This window comes from Alosa sapidissima, chromosome 16 (genome assembly GCF_018492685.1).
Source record: "Alosa sapidissima isolate fAloSap1 chromosome 16, fAloSap1.pri, whole genome shotgun sequence".
Classification (NCBI taxonomy): Eukaryota; Metazoa; Chordata; class Actinopteri; order Clupeiformes; family Clupeidae; genus Alosa; species Alosa sapidissima.
The window spans coordinates 17,345,971-17,364,361 of record NC_055972.1 but is presented as its reverse complement, the minus strand read 5'-3'; the positions used below and the strand labels follow the sequence as shown (position 1 = coordinate 17,364,361).

The 18,391-nt window shown below is 46.7% G+C and overlaps 1 protein-coding gene across 1 annotated transcript; it reads right to left on the bottom strand.

Annotated features, from left to right (window-relative positions):
• Positions 1–6,665: 6,665 nt before the first annotated feature.
• On the bottom strand, positions 6,666–18,380 carry LOC121685355 (zinc finger CCCH domain-containing protein 6). The gene is made up of 12 exons (XM_042065824.1): positions 17,881–18,380; positions 15,365–15,602; positions 14,812–14,934; positions 14,402–14,633; positions 12,891–13,057; positions 12,563–12,691; positions 12,307–12,421; positions 12,080–12,189; positions 11,684–11,910; positions 10,998–11,518; positions 10,461–10,796; positions 6,666–9,626 (listed from the first exon to the last, which is right to left on the bottom strand). Exons 1-12 carry the CDS (start codon positions 17,964–17,966, stop codon positions 7,987–7,989), a joined length of 3,924 nt encoding a protein of 1,307 aa, XP_041921758.1. The 5' UTR covers positions 17,967–18,380; the 3' UTR covers positions 6,666–7,986.
• Between the last annotated feature and the right edge of the window lie 11 nt (positions 18,381–18,391).

Genomic DNA, 18,391 nt, shown 5'->3' with positions numbered 1-18,391 from the left:
TCATATAAGCTACATGTGATATGCAAAAAGACATTCAAACAAATGGCTTAGCCAATCACGTCCATAAAAAAGACCCAAAGCGGAGTTTTCTCTCCTGTCCTCAGACTGGTGGTGGATGCTGATGATGAGGTGATGAGGATGGAGATGGCTCCGCTGGTGGAGTCCCTGACTGTGGCTGGGCAGCATGTGCTGCTGGCCTCGCAGAAGCTCAGCATCCAGCCCCAGCTGGAGGAGCACCGGGAGGAGCTGGTGGTGGCCACCCAGAACGTCCTACTGGGCGTAGTCAAGGTAACGGCCATCAACAGCATCATCCAGAGAAAAATGTTGCGCCCTTTACTTTATCTCAGAAATAAGTCAGCTTTTATTTGGTGATTACTGGATTCTGATGAAGGCTATTTCTTATGAGTTTAAATGAAGAAAGAAAATGCTAAAAAAAATTGTACCTGTATATTGATATTAATTGATCTCATTTATGTGTATGAGAAATGAGCTTGTCGAATAATTTGTAATTTTCCTTTCCTCTGGGCAGTGTCTCCAACAGTTATTCAGGGATTTCTAAGATGCAGTCTGTGATTATGGTGAATTGGTGTTGATATTTTAGTTCAAAAGCCAATCCCACTCACAAGACAGACAGCAAGTGGACCATGAGAAGCAATCAGATGAATCTGACAAAAAGTGTATTAGATTAGAATCATGGATTGTACTTTTAAAGGGTCAGTTGTCTGTACTACCCCATCTGTGTCAGTGACACCATATGGTAATGTGTTCCTTTTGCATATCTTTGATGTGTCTTCTCTCAGATTCTTCTGGTGGAGGATGATGCAACTGTGAGGAAGATAGTAGCAGCTGCTCACTGGGTCTTAGAATGCATCTCACAAATCGGCTCAGCGGGAGACATGCCCAGCTTGCTCAAAGCCTTCCAGGTGTTCTCCAGGGCCGTACTCCTCATGAACAACCTGGTGGAGGAGAGGGTACCGGACTTGAGGAGTCCCAAGCAGCGCGAGCAAGTGAGGGGCTCTATGCACACCCTGACTAAATGCATCTCCATGCTGCACACGGCAATGTCTACCACCATAAAGCACCCTGCCAGTGAGCAAGCTCAGGCGGCCAAGACGTATGTCCTACAGCAAGTGAATTCCACCGTCAATGACATCGTTGTTACACTGAAGAGCAACTGTCACTGGGCTCCTTCGGGACCCAACGGGTACTACACTGACCGGCGAAACGGCCTTATGCAATTGCTGGGCGTCTCCGATTGCTCGACGATCAAAGTTAGTGATTTCGATGTCCTGCTGAGAGACCTGGTGTTCCACTGCATGATGGTGGCAAACACGTCTCGAGGTGAGCTTCAGCCAGAGGTGGCTGAGAATTGCCGGCACGCCCTCAAACTGTGGACTGAAATATCACATCAGTTAAAGGTCCAAGGGGGTGCACTCCAATCCAAGCAACACTTGGCGAGCCTCTGTGCATCCCTGATCCAGCGGATTCACAAGCTCGATGAGGCTGTGGTAACGGCTACGCTGTGTCAGGTCCTGGATGTTTTTGTTTCCGCCGGCACGCCAATGGAGCAGCTGGTGAACACCATTAGTCACATCTTTGAGGGTGAGCCAGAGGGGAGAGAGTTTGACCAAGACAGTTTCCAGCCACTACTGAGGGCTTTCCAGTCTCACGCTGACCGAATGGTTCAGGTCACCGGATTTGTTGCAGCGTTAGCCACCGACGCTAAGAGCCTGGAGTGCGTGGAAAACTCTCGGGCGCGCCTGATGCGACTGCGGGATGGAGTGGCGCCGGTTTTACAAGAGCTCAGAGGGGACACGGTCCAGTGCTCGGGAGCACTCCAGAAACTTCTAGATCTGCACCACAGGTGGGTGGATGACACCGATCAGCTCATGAATGCCTTCAGTGACATCATGGATATAAAAGCATTCACGAGTCTGGCTGTCCAGGGGATGGAGGACAGCTTGCGTGGATGCGAGACTGCACACAAATGCCAGGACCTTCAGTTGTTTGGTGAGCATGCAGGGCTTCTCATGGGCCACATGAACCAGGTAGTTCAGGCCGTGAGAAGGCACGTGGACAAGAGTGACGACCCCATCTACCGCAATGGACTCCTGGTGCTGGTACGACAGGCAGAGGCTGCCGCAGCTGAGGTGGCAGGATGCGTCACAGACATCTGCTCAAGCAGTGGTCACGATGAGAGCGCTTATGTAACATTTTCAGATCAGCTCGCTTTGGCCATCAAAAACTTTGAAGTGTTACGTGAGGGCTTGGATGGTCTACAGCACCCAGATCTCCTCAGCCCACTGCGAGAGGAAGCTCGTAATCCCATGAATTTATTACCAGTCCTCCCAATCATGGAGCCAGTTCCAGCGCTTTTACCATCTGTTCTTGATCCAAAGGAAGGTGACACTGAAGATCATTTTTCAGACCAAGACAGGGAGAGTATAGTTTCAACTGCACAACCTAAATTAGAATTTATGATGAAAGCAATTGACCAGAATCTATCCCTTTCAACAGTTCGACAATTTCAACAGTTCCAGCACCTTAAAGACACTGAGTTGGGAAAAAGTTCTTTGATTTTAGAGACCAAACCGCAAACCATACCCCTAAAGCTTGTTCCAAATGAAACGGTTGATCTTCTTCCCCTCCTGAACGATGTTGTCAGCATGACCCAAGGCAGGGATGTCACAGCTCTGAATGTAGCTTGCTCTGGTGTCCTTGAGCTTTCAGACTGTTATGCACAAGCTGCCAAAGAGGCTGCCACTATTATAGAAAAGGATGACAGCAAAGAGGTGGACAGTCTTCGGTCAGAGTTAGTGTCTCTAACACCTCTGCTGGTCCAGACAGCTCAGGAGACTGCCATGAGCTCAGGCATGACCATGGAGAGCATCTACAAACACACCACACAATTCTCCGACCTCATCAGAAACACCCGGAATATTCTGTTACCGGTCGCAGGCACATGGTATAGAGCCATCTCTGCCATGTTTCAATGCACTAGCCCTAACATGTCTGAGACTATCTCACAAGAACTCACTGAAGTGATGTGTTTGTGTGCAGACGTGGTTCAACTCGTTACATCTCTTGAAAATACGGCAAGAGGAGAGGGTCATGAGAGCATTTCTGTCTTGCAAAACAAGCTGACAAAAGCACAGACAAACACTAAGCAGATAACGGACCTGGCTTCAAAACCAGCAGCAGTGACTGATGTTGAAGGCCCATGCCTTCTGTGGGCTCTGTCCATGCAAGTTCTTCTGAACTCACTGGATAAAATTATTGGTACTGCAGCATCTGCTCACACCAGCCAGCTAACAAAACATCAAATGACCCCAAAGAAATGGCTGACGACGATGTCTGAGAACTCACTCAGGATACAGGAGGCAGCAAGGTTGTCCTGCTTAAACTGCAGGGATCATTACAAAGTTAAAACCTTGAGCGAACTCCAAGGTGACATTAAGATACTCACTGACACCTACCTTCAAGCGGAGGAGGACCTTGGAGCCATCTCTCACTCGGGTATTCTTCTACTCGCTAAGTCTGAGCTCTTACAGAGACAGCTTCAGGCCAACATGAAGAGGCTGTCGGGCCTGCTTAGTAAAATAAACAAGGATTATGTGATAGCCATCGAAAATGCAATCACTTTGGCCTATTCTGCATCTGCCAAGAACCAGGAGAGCAGTAAAGCTGTGGAGGCTCAGAAACATTTTGAAAATGCTGCAGAGCTGCTAATGGAGAACGTCAAAGTTGCCACTGAGAGTGTGCAGGACTGTTTCAACTATATCAGAGACCCACGGGAACGCATCCAGCTCAGGTTCATCAACGACCATCTGTCCTTCCAGATGTCCGACATCGTGAGCAGGTTCAGGCTGATGGTGGAGACCCAAGCATACTGTGAGACTCTCAGTCTCGAAATACAGACCCAGTGCTGGTCAGCCAAAGCACACTACCTGGTGGAGGAGATTTACAAGGTGGACGGAATCCTGGAGAGAATAAAAGAACAGGTCAAGCTCGGACTGCAGGGCAAGAAGCCCCCAAGTGAAGCCCGCATCACATGGACAGACACACCTTTAGCGCTGCCGGAAGTAGCCCCTCCTGCAAATACAGTGACAGGCACAAAACAAGGGAGTGAGCCAAGCACACAGACAGTCCACCCAACCGTAAACATCCTGACTTCACCCAAACAGGAACCCAGAATGGTAAAACAGGATGGATGCTGCATGTGGCAGATGAATGGCTTGCATTGTTAAACAATGTGTGACAATGTTCTTTTTTGGTATTTTAAAAAAAAAAGACATCACGTGTGAAATCTGATTATTTTGCTGGTTAGGTCAAGATAGCATTTTCAGTATTTATTTAAAACTAGAGTTTCAAGTGGGACAGGATGTAACGTGAAAAAAATGTTGCAAAAAGGAGACAACAGGACCACTGCACTGGACTACAGTATGCTGAGGTGGCCATATCGTAACTACACAGTCCTGTGTTTTAGAAACTGCTAAGGTTGTAAAGACTAAAATTCCATAAAAAGATGCACAAAGTAAATATCTGTGCTCTTATAGTCAGTCTATTGTCTATAGTGTGCAGAACCGGTCAGGGTAGATTCAATTAATGTTATAGCTGGTTATAGACTCTAGGTGCAGTTGACAGTCGATCAGGTGATAGCTTTATTTGTAACATCTTTGTCCACTGAAGGATGTAAATGGTATGTCCTTGACTGTGTGAGTCTCTGGGTTCGGTTGATGGATGACGTGTGGACTTGCTCTCCCAGCAGAGTGAGAGAGGCCCAGTGTTTAGCTCAGGGCCTCCCTGCCTCACCTACACCTGCCTTTTCCTGAAACGAGAGACAGAGAGGTGGGACTCACGGGGGAACTACATTGTCCAGGCTACCAAAGAAATCGCAGATAAAATCTACCACATGGCCCAATACCTGAAGCGGAAAGGACCGATACACGTATGTCTATATAAGATAGATGTTTTGAATCTATGTGAAAATGCTTGAGCTCTATATATTATATTATATTATAATATATAATAGATATATAATAATATTGAACTTACAAAATACTGTTATTATCTATTATTATTTACTTATTACCCCAGTCAGACTAAAGCTTACGCATATTGATGATATTTACATTGTAATAATTTAGTAGCCTATATAATTCCTTGTTACCGCTCCTTTCTCCAGTGTTGAATATATAATTCAGTGTGTAGTTAGTTAGACTCCAGTAGTTGTGTAGGCCACTCATTCTCATAACCCACCCCTGTACCCTAGAGCAAAGAAGCCTTTGTGTCCTCAGCGAAAACCATAGTTTCAAGCTGCCAGTCCATCACACAGTTCCTGAAAGTCATCGCCGACCACTGCTTGGACAAGCACTGCGCTGCCGACCTCGCTCTAGTGGTGGAGCAGATACTGACCATTACCAACCAGCTCACTATCATTTCTAGGTGAGAGAAACTCAAACAATGAGCATAACCCTGCTGTCAACACACACTACTTCAACCACCATCAGTGTGTAGGCTAGTACCCACACGGAAGATTCATGGCAACCCATTTTATGTGAGAATGCTCACCACACCCCAGCTTGAGATGAAGAGTGAGGGAATCAATCAGCCAATTACACAAACAGCAACCGCAAATAGCAACAACCCAATCTATGTATACAATGGCGTTGCATGTGACTGAGCAAGGCATGATGTGTCTGCAGTGTGAACGCACTGACCCCTGGCAGCAAGTCTTCAGACGAGTCTCTGGTGAAGAACGCTCAAAACCTGCTCCAGATCGTCTTGAAGGGAGTCCGTGCAGCTGAAACAGCCTGCATTAAGGTGAAAAAAAATACTGTGTTACCACCTTGTACCACCACATGAGGTATTCTATAGTAAAACATGTGTTTTATGTTTAATGTCAATGTCAAACATTAGACATTAACAATACAATGTTAAATATTCTCTTCACATTCTCTTAATTTCCATGTCTCTCTCCGAACCACAGGCTATTAAAAAATCATGCTAGAACTTTCTGAGTTAACTCTCAAATATCCTGTCTGAACCCTTTTTCCTTGGCATACCTTTTGACCAATCTGTCTGTTGGCCCAGTTGAGTGTGCCAACTGGAGACTCCTCTCTTGAAATGTGGCAGGGCCTGCGGCAGCCAGAGCCCGACACGAACGCAGCCAGAGCCGCAGCCTTGTGCTTCCAGTGGAAAAAGAACCTGCTGATCCACCGGGCGCTGGAGATCTCCAACCCGGAGACGGACGACCTGGGCCTCCGCAAGACCTCCCCTAGCTCGGCAGAGCCAAGCCTGGCTCCCCCGCTGCACGTGCTGGGTCAGCAGAACAAGTAAAGGAGCAGGAGCTCCACATGCTGGTGCACAAGACACAGTACTGGGATGATCTTCATGCTATGTCATATATACTTATGCAGTATATCATGTACTGTAGTGCTAGTTTCTGGTTTTGCTGCTTCATCATATACCGGTATGTGTATACTGTATATAAATCTATATAATAATATAGTAATATAATGCTAATTTCTGGTCTGGGGCTGGGCTTCTGAATACTTCTGTGGTTGCACTTGTTTTAATATTCTTACATTTCCTGACATTGCTGTACATTTGATGATGTGTTCAGACACATGATATCAATGTTAATTTCCGACTTGTTCACACTATTTCTGAAGCCATGTAGATTTTTCTTTATTAAAGACAATGGATAAAAAATAAAAAGGCAATGAACAGTCACACAAAAACTTATTTGGAGTGTTTCCTCTGACTGCATCTGTCAGCAATAACAAAATGACATGATTACTTGGACAAAGATTCTGGAAAGCACTGAATTTATGATAGAAAATAAGCTTTTTTAAAAGTCGAGCTTATACGTTTAACATACAGTATTTCAAAAAAACAATGTTTATCAACAAAAAATGAGAACCCCACTAAGATAGCACCATACAGCAACACAAGTCAATTGTCAATTGTTTTTTTTTTTATATAAAACAATTTTAACATTCTTCGCAGTCATACTGTAAATTAACTGAAAAACAAATGCCAAACACAGAGGACAATCATGGGTATAGAAGATTAGCTGGCTCTGATGATAATACTCATAGCACTGGAATATGAAGCTTAACTGTTTTCATCATTTCATAAAAAATGTATGTCACTATGCTTTATGTGAAACCTTTTTTCACACGATCATATACAATTAAAACGTTAATACCTAACTTACCATACGTCTCTTTGCAAAAGTAATCGTTTAATGTTTAACTTTTTGTATTACTAGAACTGTATATAAATTAAGTCTGAACCTGTCTCCATTCCATATATAATCAATTATGCAAAACTTCTTAACAAGAATTAAACTATGACACAGAGGTGTTCATGGGCAGATTTGCAGTAACAGAATGACATATAGTGCCACATTTTGAATGCTTTTAATTAGCATACACATACTAGTAGAGGCTTAAGCATATTCAAATGTGATCCTGCACAATACACCGTTTTTCATGTTAGCTTCATGGCTAACTAAGTCAGGACAACTACCATTGACATATTAAAGTAGCTGAGCTTGTCAGGTACCTTAGGAAAAGTACAATTCTTTTTAACTGGCACATTTTGAGCAAAATTAAGTTTTACATGAAAAAAATCCACGACTGCAATCAAATGTTTGAAGTCTGTGACATTTTAAAAACAGACACTGAATGCCATTCTGTTATGAGGAATCGAGCAACACTAGCGCAAGACTGGTAAACATTTCAGCAAGTGAAAAGTTGATAAATGTGTTCCCCAAAGGAACCAGTGATGCAAGAAAGATCATAATATGATGAAGAATATGTACAATACAAAATAAATAAATATATCATATTTGAAAAGAGATACCTCTACGAGTGCAGTGTGTGCGAGGGGATGAGGGTTAGAGAACGTTCCGGGAACGTTCAATATGTACAGAGTTCACGTAACCAGCAGAGGGCGCTGTGGCAGCCTCAGAGCTGCTCACTGACAGAAGGGTGAGGCGGTCGGGTCAAAGGTCTTAAACACGTCCTTTAGTGGTCTGTCCATCTCCTCATCGTCCTCCTCTTCCTCTTGCTTCCGCTCCTCATCCTCCCCTACCTCCATCTTCTCCTCCTTCTCCTCCTTCTTGTCCGGCTCCTCCGGTGGTCCAGCTGGGGCCAGGCTCGAGGGCTTGGCCAGCCGGGGGTCGCTGTAGGGTGGGCGGATGAGGCCGGCAAGGGCCTGGATAGGGAGGTTGTGGACGGCCGGGGCTGGGGCGGGGGTAGGGGCGGCGAGGGGGCAAGTGGGGACACTGGGGATGGCCGCCGCCGTGCCGGTGCTTCCAGCCGCGGAGCCATTGGAGGGGCTGTCAGAAGTCTTTCCCTCGGGCCCTGAGCGGCGTGTGGGGGAGAGCTGGGCCGGAGGCGGGCTGCCGCTGCGCTTCCCCAATCCCGGCTTGAGGATGCCCGTCTTTTTGGGCGGCTCGGAGGGCTCCTCGGCGGCAGCCTTTGGAGGCTGTGAGGTCTGGTTGCGGGGGTCGTACAGGCTGATGCCCCCCAGGAGGGTGGTGGGGCTCTCAAGACCCTTGCCAGTTGAGGCAGCTAGCCGTGGGGCGTAGGGGGGCAGCTTTTCGGGCTCCGCTCGCACAGCAGTGGCAGTGGCGGCGGCAGCGACAACGACGGACGAGGAGCCAGACGTTCCAGCAGAGCCTCTCAGCAGCCTGGGGTCCAAGACGCCGCCTGCCCCTGGCGAGCAGTCCTTCAGCGGCGGCGGCTTGGAGGAGGAGTCCAAGCTGGACGAGCGGCTGATCCGGGGGTCCTTGTAGGTGCGTGGGTCCAGCGGCTTCTCGCCGCCAGGTTTGCCGTCCGTACCAGGCCGACCGGTGCCGACCCTGCCAACCCCTTCCTTCAGACGGGCAGCCGCCAGCCGTGGGTCCGGTGGCAATGCCGCCGACGTCGGGGACACGTGCGTCTCAGGCAGCGACGAGCCAAACGTGCGGTTGAGCTGCGCGTCGGCTATGAGCGGCGGCAGCGGTAGGTTGATGGACGTCTCCTGCTTGGGCACCAGGAGCGGGATGAGGTCCTCGGGCGCCCACACCACCGAGTGGGCGAAGGCCGGCCGCTGGAGCAGGATGTCCACACGGATGTGGCTGAACTGCTTGAGCTGGCAGCGCGGGTCGCGGAGCGAGGCGGACGCCGAGGCGCTGGGCTCCAGCGGGATGAACACCGCCCGCTCCCGCAGCTCCCGCTCGCCCTCCTCGTCATCCTCGCCGCCCGCCGACGGCTTGTGGCCGGGGTGCCTGTGAGCGTCCGACTTGGAGAGCCCCGCCGAGGGCTCCGGGGGCTTCAGCTTGCGCGGGTCCCTGGACAGCCGCGGGTCGTGGACGCCGGGCTCCGTGTCCGACTTGCGGGGGTCGGCGGCGCGCTGCCGCGGGTCAGCCTTGACGCGGGGGTCACTTGGGGGCCCCTTCTGTAGCCTGGGGTCACTCGGCGGCACCTGGGGGGGCTTGGCCGGTCCCTGGGCCTGCTGCTGGCTCTGCTGGTTCTTAAGCATCTCGTTCTGCTTCTTCAGGGACTTCAGGATGGATGAGACGCTGCCCCCGCCGTCCTCCTCATCACTCGAGTACCAGTTTGTCGTCTCATCTGAAACAGTAGATGTAGAAAGGGTTGTGCATAGGTATCAACTATGCTAGTGACAGACATGTCTGAAATGGCCAATGGTCTGTTTAGATTTAGGGGTGATTCAAGCAAAAAGTCTTAAAATGAGTTACTGATTTACTGGGTACCACCAGAGGGCAGTACATGTAAAACTACACTACCGTTCCAAAGGTTGGAGTCACTTAGAAATGTCCTTGTTTTCATCAATAAATGACTGAAATGGCTGGTCTTTAATGCAATATCTACATTGCCCATTATCAGCAACCATTCATCCAATGTTCCAAAGCTACATTCCGTTTACTAATCTGATATAATTTTAAAAGGCTAACTGAGAAAACATTGGAGAACCCTTTTGCAATTATGCAAGCACATGATGTAATCTGAAAACTGCTGCCCTGATTAAAAAACAATGCAACTGATCTCAGCTGGTATTCTGTCTATAATGAAGTGGAATGGACATTTCTAAGTGACCCCAAACCTTTGAATGGCAGTGTATGTCAAACAGTCAAAGCACTTTAATAATGTTAAACTATGCCACTTTGTGGCAAATCACTTTATCTAAACACACATAAGGAGCAGGAAATAAAGAGCTATGAACATCCCTCTCTTACACTGATATAGCTACACCATATGACAAACCTCAATAACAATAAACATTTTTCTATCCCTACAGATGTATATTGTACTTCAGAGGAATGCAAAAAGGAATAAAATAGTAAGAAGAATAGTTCTTGAAATGAATGTGAGCTTAATAAAACCACCTGACAGGCCCTATTGGCCATGTGCACAGCACGTCCAGTAGGTGGCGTATGTCCATACCTCTGTCCCTGCTAGCAGGCCCAGCTCCCTGCCCCTCTGGCCTCTGGGGATCAGCCTGCTGCTGAAACTGCTGCTGCTGCTGCTGCTGCTGCTGGAACTGCTGCTGCTGCTGCTGGTGGAACTGCTGCTGCAGCGGTGGTGGCTGCTGCTGCTGCTGCTGCTGCTGCTGAAACGGCTGAAACTGCTGCTGCTGCTGTTGTGGTGGTGGCTGTTGCTGCTGCTGCTGGGTGAGGTGGAGAAACAGGGCCTTCTGCACAGCCGGCAGGAAGCTCTGCATGGACGCCTGGGCGTCAGGGCCAGCCTGCTGCTGCTGCTGCTGCGCTGTATGGCTGTCATCTGTCAGTGACAGGACAGGAGAGAAAAGAAGTGAGAGAGAAACAGAGGATGTTTCAACACCCGACAGAAGCAATGTTGTTGTTTTACTGTTGTCAACAGCCAAGATTGTACGTTCTAGGAATGTTCTTTCATGTTAAAGGATTTTCTTATCAAAGTTCATTAGACATAAGGACGTGAGACATAAGGATCTTTGTGGCCTACCTCCAGGACCCGTGTTCTGATTGTTCTGGTTGTTGAAGAATGTGTTGAAGAACTCAGCAGGGTTTTGACCCATCCCGGGGAAAGGCATGTTCTGCTGCATGTTCTGCGGCATGTTCTGCGCCATATTCTGCGGCATGTTCTGCGGCATATCACACATCGGGGGGAACGGGGGTCCCCCCTGTGGTCCTCCCATCATCCCCTGAGGCCCCGGGGGCCGGTTCATGTGAGGCATGTTCCCGTGGAACGGTGGAGGCGGCCCACTTGGAGGCCCACCAGGAGGCATTGGAGGGCCCTGCCCAAACCCAGGAGGAGGCTGCTGGCCTGGGGCGTTGGGTGGGGCCCCTGGGCCCCCGTGCGGGAGAGGCGGAGGCCCACCCATGGAGCCTGGGGATCCCGGCTGCGGGGGCAGAGGGGCGTTAGGGCCTGGGGGCATCATGCCAGCCTGGCCATCCTCGGGGCCCCCAGTGAATTGGGGCGGCCCTCCATTGGGGGAGTTGTTGTTGTAGAAACCTGGCCGGTTGCTATGGGGAATAAGCAAAGAAGGGATGACGGTGTGAGTGTCGGGTGTAATTCTAAATCAGTTTGAAGAGGCAGATACTTACTATGTAGGAAAATTAAAAATGAAAGTCCACACATTACAACATACGATAGCCATTCAAATATTATTCTGATAAACTAAAAGGTACCCGAGGCCTATCTTCTGTGCCAGGTCCATGGTAGGCTGCACTTTGATCTCAAACAGAGAGGGGATCTTCTTGCCCCCCTGGCTGCTATCCTGGGGGCTGCTGGACCCAGGTGTGGGCAGCAGACCCACCCCAGGTGGCGGTTTGGGGAGGGGCGCAATGCCCTGCTTCCGCAGATCCTCCAGTTCCTGCTCGTCTTCATCGGCGTTGTCCTCCTCTGTGTTGACGATCTGAGGAAGAACAAAAACAAGATGTCGTTGCTGGTAAGAACTGGTTCACAGAGCATACACATTTCAGTTTTTCTGAATCAAGAGACACTGTAATTCACCACTGCCATGCCATCATGCCATCATCCCGAGTGTTTAGAAATTGCACATGTTTGTCTGGGTGGTGGCTTACCTTATCCAAGAGTTCCTGTGTCACCTCATTCAAAGCATCATGGGAGAATTTGCAGTTGTCTCCCTGATAGCACTTGGCTCCCGTGTGGAAAAACTTGCAAGGGTACTCCTGTGCATTTGGGGTCAAGGACTGCATCAACATACATCAACAAGGCATCTGTACAAAACAATAGCAAAGAATATAGTGGACAATTCTATCAATAAATGAAAGGAGCCTGAAAAGGATATTGTGCATATAGATGCAGTTGTCTCCTTTGCTGCAGTAACCCTGGAGGTAAAACTTGCACAGCTCTTTTTTCTTGTCGGGAACGACATGCTCATGATCAAACTTGCACTGGTCACCCTGAGGAAAAAACAAAAGACAGATATAGACCAAAGTCATAAAGTTGGGTTATTACCATTCGCCACTGGCTATGACTATGTCACAAAGCCAAATGACCAGAGAATATTGATTCATCTGAAAGAATTGTAGTGGATGATTTACTTTGATGCATCGACCCTCCAGGAAGTATTTACAGATGTATCTGCCATTGTGTTCCACTGTGTGCTGATTGATGAACTCTTGAGTCATGATGGGACGCTTTTTCTGGAAGCCAGGTGCGCCTTTCCCTTCCTAGAGTAACAACACAGCTTATCAGGTTATCTTCAATTCACCAATGTGCTCTGTTTCTGTCCAAATACCTCATACATTCTTGATATTTCATATATCAGTTGATCTTGTGTGACTCAAAACTACTGCAAAATCACAATAACAAATTGAAACATTTTTTTTATTTTGTTGTGATTTAGATTTTAAAGAAACGAGTGCTTACCTCTGAGCCGGCGGAAGAGTGTCTGGCAGATTTGGGCCCCTCGGTAGCCTGGTCGGCCCCTCGGCCCTTCCCTCGGCCCCAGTTCTTGCCCTTCTGTTTCTTGTTTTTGGGCATCGCACCACGGCCCCTGCCCATGCCGCCTCGGCCTCGCCCTCTCTGGCCACCAACTGCAACAAGCACAGAAGACATTAGTTAACAAAGGTAACGCAAAATGGCCTCGATTTATCCACCTCTATAATACAATCCACGATAGCAGAGAAAACGGAACACTGAAAATGGTGTCATAATTCTGTTGATAGAGAAGTGGGATCAAGCATCATCAAAATTCCATTTCTCTTACCCCAAAAATAATCGGTGCCATTTTTTAATAATGGCAGTTATATATAAATATGTGACAAGATTATTTTATACTCATTGGGCCCAATTCCCAGACATGGATCAAGAAGTTCGAAAGTCAAGGCTATTTATCAGTGGAGATCTTCATTGAAGTTCTCTTTTAGTTTAGAACCAGGCTTAATCCATGTCCGGGAATGCAGCCCGTTATGTTTATCATGGCAGAGAGACTGACAAGGCAGTGACTTACACCCACACATTTACACCCATTTTACAAAATATCCCTACATAAGTTCCCTTGTGGCTACAAAACGCTCAATAATATTTTCTTCTAATAAAGCATTTCATGTTGGAGTTACTTCAGGTTAATCTATTTTGAGGGGGTAGGATTTCTTTGGACGACTCTTATAAGCAAGTGTTGGAAACTCAGTTTTGTGTGAATGCTGGTGACCCACTGTTATTGCCAAACTTATGTCAGACACATATGCAACATGATCAGCATTCTAATCTCACTGCACTAAAACTGCAGTTCAAAAAAGTTCAAAACCAGGGTTCAACAATGGGCCGTTGGCACTGAGTAAAGTAAAAAAGCATGTCTGGTAAGTTGATTGGCCAGTCACTCGCCGGTCAGATCACCACGAGTCAGATAATTTCACCTGAGATGCTAACTGGTTGAAGCAGAGACTTTCTAATGAGGAGACACAGCACTCAAAGAATCTCCCATAGAAATGTATGGGGTTAGATTGTAACGCAAACATGGCAGTCGTCTACACATATTCCCCCCCTTCCGCCACCAAAAGTTGACATGTGAATACATCATGCCAATTATGTGGTATGTTGTGAATACGTCGGGCCAATCATGTGGTATGTTGTGAATACATCGTGCCAATCATGTGTTGTGATCTCGCAGCTGGAGCGAGGTTGGTGTGTCGTGATTCGTGAAGCATTGTGCACGCGCAGATCTAGCCGATAAGTGCACAAAAAGCGTTGCAATATGGCCGCCGAGTGGAGGGACTTGCCTAAAAGGACTTTGGTTTAAGTTAAACATGTGAGGCTACTAAAATAAAAAGGGAATTCATTACAATGTAATAAATTAACAGTTTTTTGAAAAAGTAACATTTTTTGGCCAGTGGAGGAGGGGGGGGGACACTGTTTAAAGCAGAACCACAGCTCCTTACACTGCTGTTTCTGGAGGCCCTTCATGCCCTGCCTCTTGCCCTGGTCTTTGGGGCCTCCCTTCCCCGGGCCAGGGGAGCCGGTGCCTTTGGCGTGTCGGTATTGGGACAGCTCCTCGGAGAAGTCGTCGTCCTCCTCGTAGTCGCTGTAGTCGCTGTACTTGTCCACATCGCTGCTCTTGTGCTGGGCTTGCCTCTGAGCTTTTCCATGCCCCCCACCGGACTCACGTCCATGCTAGAGACATAGTTTAAGAAAAAAAAAACATTAAAAAAATCTTTCAAATCAAGGTGTAGTTGTTTTTTTCCAGATGTTTTTCCTCTATAGCGATCCAAATTCAAGCAGAAATGCATTCAGTTAAACACAGGGCCATCTCTGGATATATACAACACAACAATCCAAGAGGCTGGCCTACCTGTGAGAACTGGTTGTCGTAGTCCCGGTATGGGCCCTGGTTCTTCTTACTCTTGGGCCTCTCTTGGCGGTCGTAGTCCGAGTCGTAGCTGTCAGAGCTGGAGCTGCTGGAGGGAGAGTGGTGCTGGAGGAGGAGGATGAGGAGGTGGTAAAGGTGGAGGAGGGAGGAGGTGGAGGAGGGAAGAGGTGAAAAGAAGGAGAAGAAATCTTAAGGGGCCCCATTACTACAGCTGTCACCATGAGCATAAAACTACCCACAGTCTGCAGTCATTCCCCACTTTGACAACCCCAAACTACACTTAAAAATAAACAAATATTGCCACTGGTGGGAGCTATCCAACCTTTTTTAACAACTTAAGACCATGTTGGAAATATGTGAACATATATTCCATATGTGTAAATATGCTTTTTAAAACTTTAACATGTTATCCTTAGCCTGTTTTTTGTCAGCTCATCTGTACAGAAAGTTAACCAGTCAATGACCTGTCAGGAGTAAGAGACAAACAAGAGGCATAACATTAGATGTGGGGTCTGATCACATGACACCAACTTACCTTCTGTCTTTCCCGTCTCCTCCTCTTAGACCTCCTCGCAGATTTCTCTCTTGAGCGGCGGTGCTTTTTGCGAGCGTGTCTGTGAGCTTTGTCCTCTCTCTCCTTCTCTTTGTCCTTCTCTCGCTCCTTCTCCTTTTCTTTGTCTTTTTCTCCTTGCTCCTCATTAGCTGCCTTCACTTCCTCCTCGATGCCGATTCCTTCGTCATCAATTTCACCATCTTCCAATTCACCATCCTCCCTTGAAAGACAATTCAGACAATAATCAATAATCAAAAGTAATCTGTGAGCTTATACAAATATTTACAAGTTGCTATTTTGTGGTAAATCACACATTACATTAAGGGTTATGTCACTGTACCAAATTCCCTACATACTTCTCATTTCCAGAACTTCAGTCACTGCAACTACAGTTATTATCTTAAATAAAATGAGACAAGTCAAACGTGGATTCCTGTGAGTAACTCCACCAGAGTAACTTGGCTATATATTGACCATGAACATCTGTTAATTGCTGTGTAAATACTAGCGTTATATGCTAAAAGGCCCGTAAACTACAGGTATATCAATTCTGATTGACACAAACCTGGCCTCTTCATAAGATCAAGAGTGACCTAATGACCACAGGACATGCAAATATAACGGCCATCATCATGTGAACAGGATAGTAGATGGTGTTTAGAATAACTTCTTAAGTTATTAAACTGATTAGTTATTATCACCCGGAAAAATATATCAGTATTCATAACATAAACATGGTAGCCTACTTGTAAATTGTGATTTACTGTAAATACAATGAGGTATTCCACTTTTGACAGGCTAGGACCTGATTAATGTGACCAAACTGTGCAGGAGTGGGAATTTTAAGTGGGGATACTGTGGAGTAAAACATAGGGCTTTTAGAGGGAAACATCTCGTCATAATTCTGAGAATGGTTTGTGACAATTTACTATGTGGCCCAAACATATTAAAGGGGAACCAGTAAGATTCAACATTCCATCACTTCAAGTTCACTTTTAGTCTTGAGGCATGATTTCCAGCCTTCTGCAAACTCTGGCTAACTGACAAAGATCAGTGGGACAGGAGGGAGGGGGTGGCCATGGGGAAACTGAGAATTTGTGGGTTTCTTTAGTTGTTGCTTTTTGCTTGTTTTTTCATCCAACAACACATACTGTGTGGAGGGGGGAGGCTGTCGGACCAACAGAAGTGACTGCACAAGCATGAGAAAAGGACAGAGGCTGGGGCTCGCTGGGGGTGGCTGGGGCTCAACATTGTCCAATGGATGAATAGAGGATGTGAACTGAACTTTCAAACAGCTAAGTCAACATGATTCTTATGCTCCCTACAGGCCACTGCAATGGCATTCGGAGTCCTTTAGAATGGGTGATTGTTCCATCAACTGCAGTGTATGGGCACGTCTGTTTCATCAACAGTGACAAAAGCTTATTCACTCACACAAGACAAATACAACACATGTCTATCAGCACAACTATTTAAAACAAATAGCAAATCACATATCCGTCATAATGTACTGGCATGCATACTTAATTTCTATGATTAGGGATGGGGTAAGTAAGTGTGTTTGAAAGAAAGAGTGAAATGGGGAAGAGAAAGAGAGAAGGAAGAGGAAAAAAAGATAATTTTTTGTCCTATTTTCATTAGGGGGAAAAAAGAAAATTGTTGGCTTTGTTGAGAAAAGGCCTCTCCTGAGGGTACCATGTCCCAGCTTTCACTTATAATGAAGTATTATTATCAAGTATCAATTTCGCACCATCACTCTGTCAACTACACTGAACTATATCATATACTGCAAAATTATGACTTTTTGGTGAAGTAACCTCTGTCCCAGTTTAACATGTCAACAGAAATTGCACACAGCAGGCTACACCCAGCAATACAAAGTCTGGTCATTGGACCAGCTGGTAGTTAACAGCAGAGCAACAGAGGGCTGCTCTGTCCCTCCTAGTCTTCCCAACAGCTCGAGCGACCAGAAGGGCGTGCCAGAACATGTGAACGGGCGGGGCGTTAACTACGTCACAGTCGCATAATATGCAAATACCTTAAAGACAACAAGCTAGTATAATACCTGTATGTTATTTTTTCCTTTTTGTAGGCTGTTACCCATAAAATATGAACTGTTAGATTACATCGAGTTGATACGGATTTTCTACATTTCAACACTCTATTTAAGTTTACTGATATAATGGCAACGTTCAAAGTACTGTTGACAGAAATATTCACATGTCAAGGGCGGTGTTGAGAAGGAACTGCCCTTATCTTCTGTCGGAGGGAAAACTGCAAATTCGCTATAGCTAGCACTGCAGCATTAACAAAATAAATGGCATGCACGAGAAGATGGTTATTAAACGGAGCGGGAAAGGCCTGTTCTCACCAAAACCCACAAAACGGCGCAATTGTCCTGTACGCTAGATGCTCGAAACTAGGAAAAGAATAACAGTTACTCAGGACGTACAAATGAACCTGTAGAGAAGAATGTTCAGATAAGAATGTTACTCGACCTTTCATCCCCTGCCAGTTCAGAGTCTGTCATGTTTTTGTCAAGAACAGGGGTAGGGGGACTGGAGAAAAGGCTCACAGAAGCCATGATGGTTGGAAACGGAAATGCCCTTCTCCGCAACAAGACTGAGTTGCATTCAGTCACTCAAAGGAGACGTTGGCTCGTGAGAGATGATGAAGGATTGTTATAGTCTGAAAAAACTCACGGTTACACGTCTCAACAATGAGACAGTAAACAGACATTATCCTCTCATTTCAATGATGATGTTTTAACGCTGTAAACACAGCTTTGATACCCCATCTTTGTTAATATCCCGTCGGATGACAGCTGTCTTGGTGAAATATTGGAGACGGAGGGTGAAACAAACAGAAATTTAATCATTTTCGCTGTGCTCAATTTCTTCTCTAGATATGGCGCCCGAAAGACATTCGCAAAATGGCTGCGATAAAGCATTGAAGACGATATAGCCCTCCTGGTGCAGAGGTGGACCAATCAGATCCAACGAGCTACCA

What these genes read in the sequence shown, in the direction of transcription:
- LOC121685355 (XM_042065824.1), bottom strand. Translation starts at nt 17,966, where the DNA reads ATGGCTTCTGTGAGCCTTTTCTCCAGTCCCCCTACCCCTGTTCTTGAC. An exon ending in GGGCCTCCAGAAACAGCAGT is followed by an intron (nt 13,058 to 14,401) that starts GTAAGGAGCTGT and finishes TGCTTGTTGCAG; the next exon opens with TTGGTGGCCAGAGAGGGCGA. An exon ending in GCCTGCTAGCAGGGACAGAG is followed by an intron (nt 9,627 to 10,460) that starts GTATGGACATAC and finishes CTACTGTTTCAG; the next exon opens with ATGAGACGACAAACTGGTAC.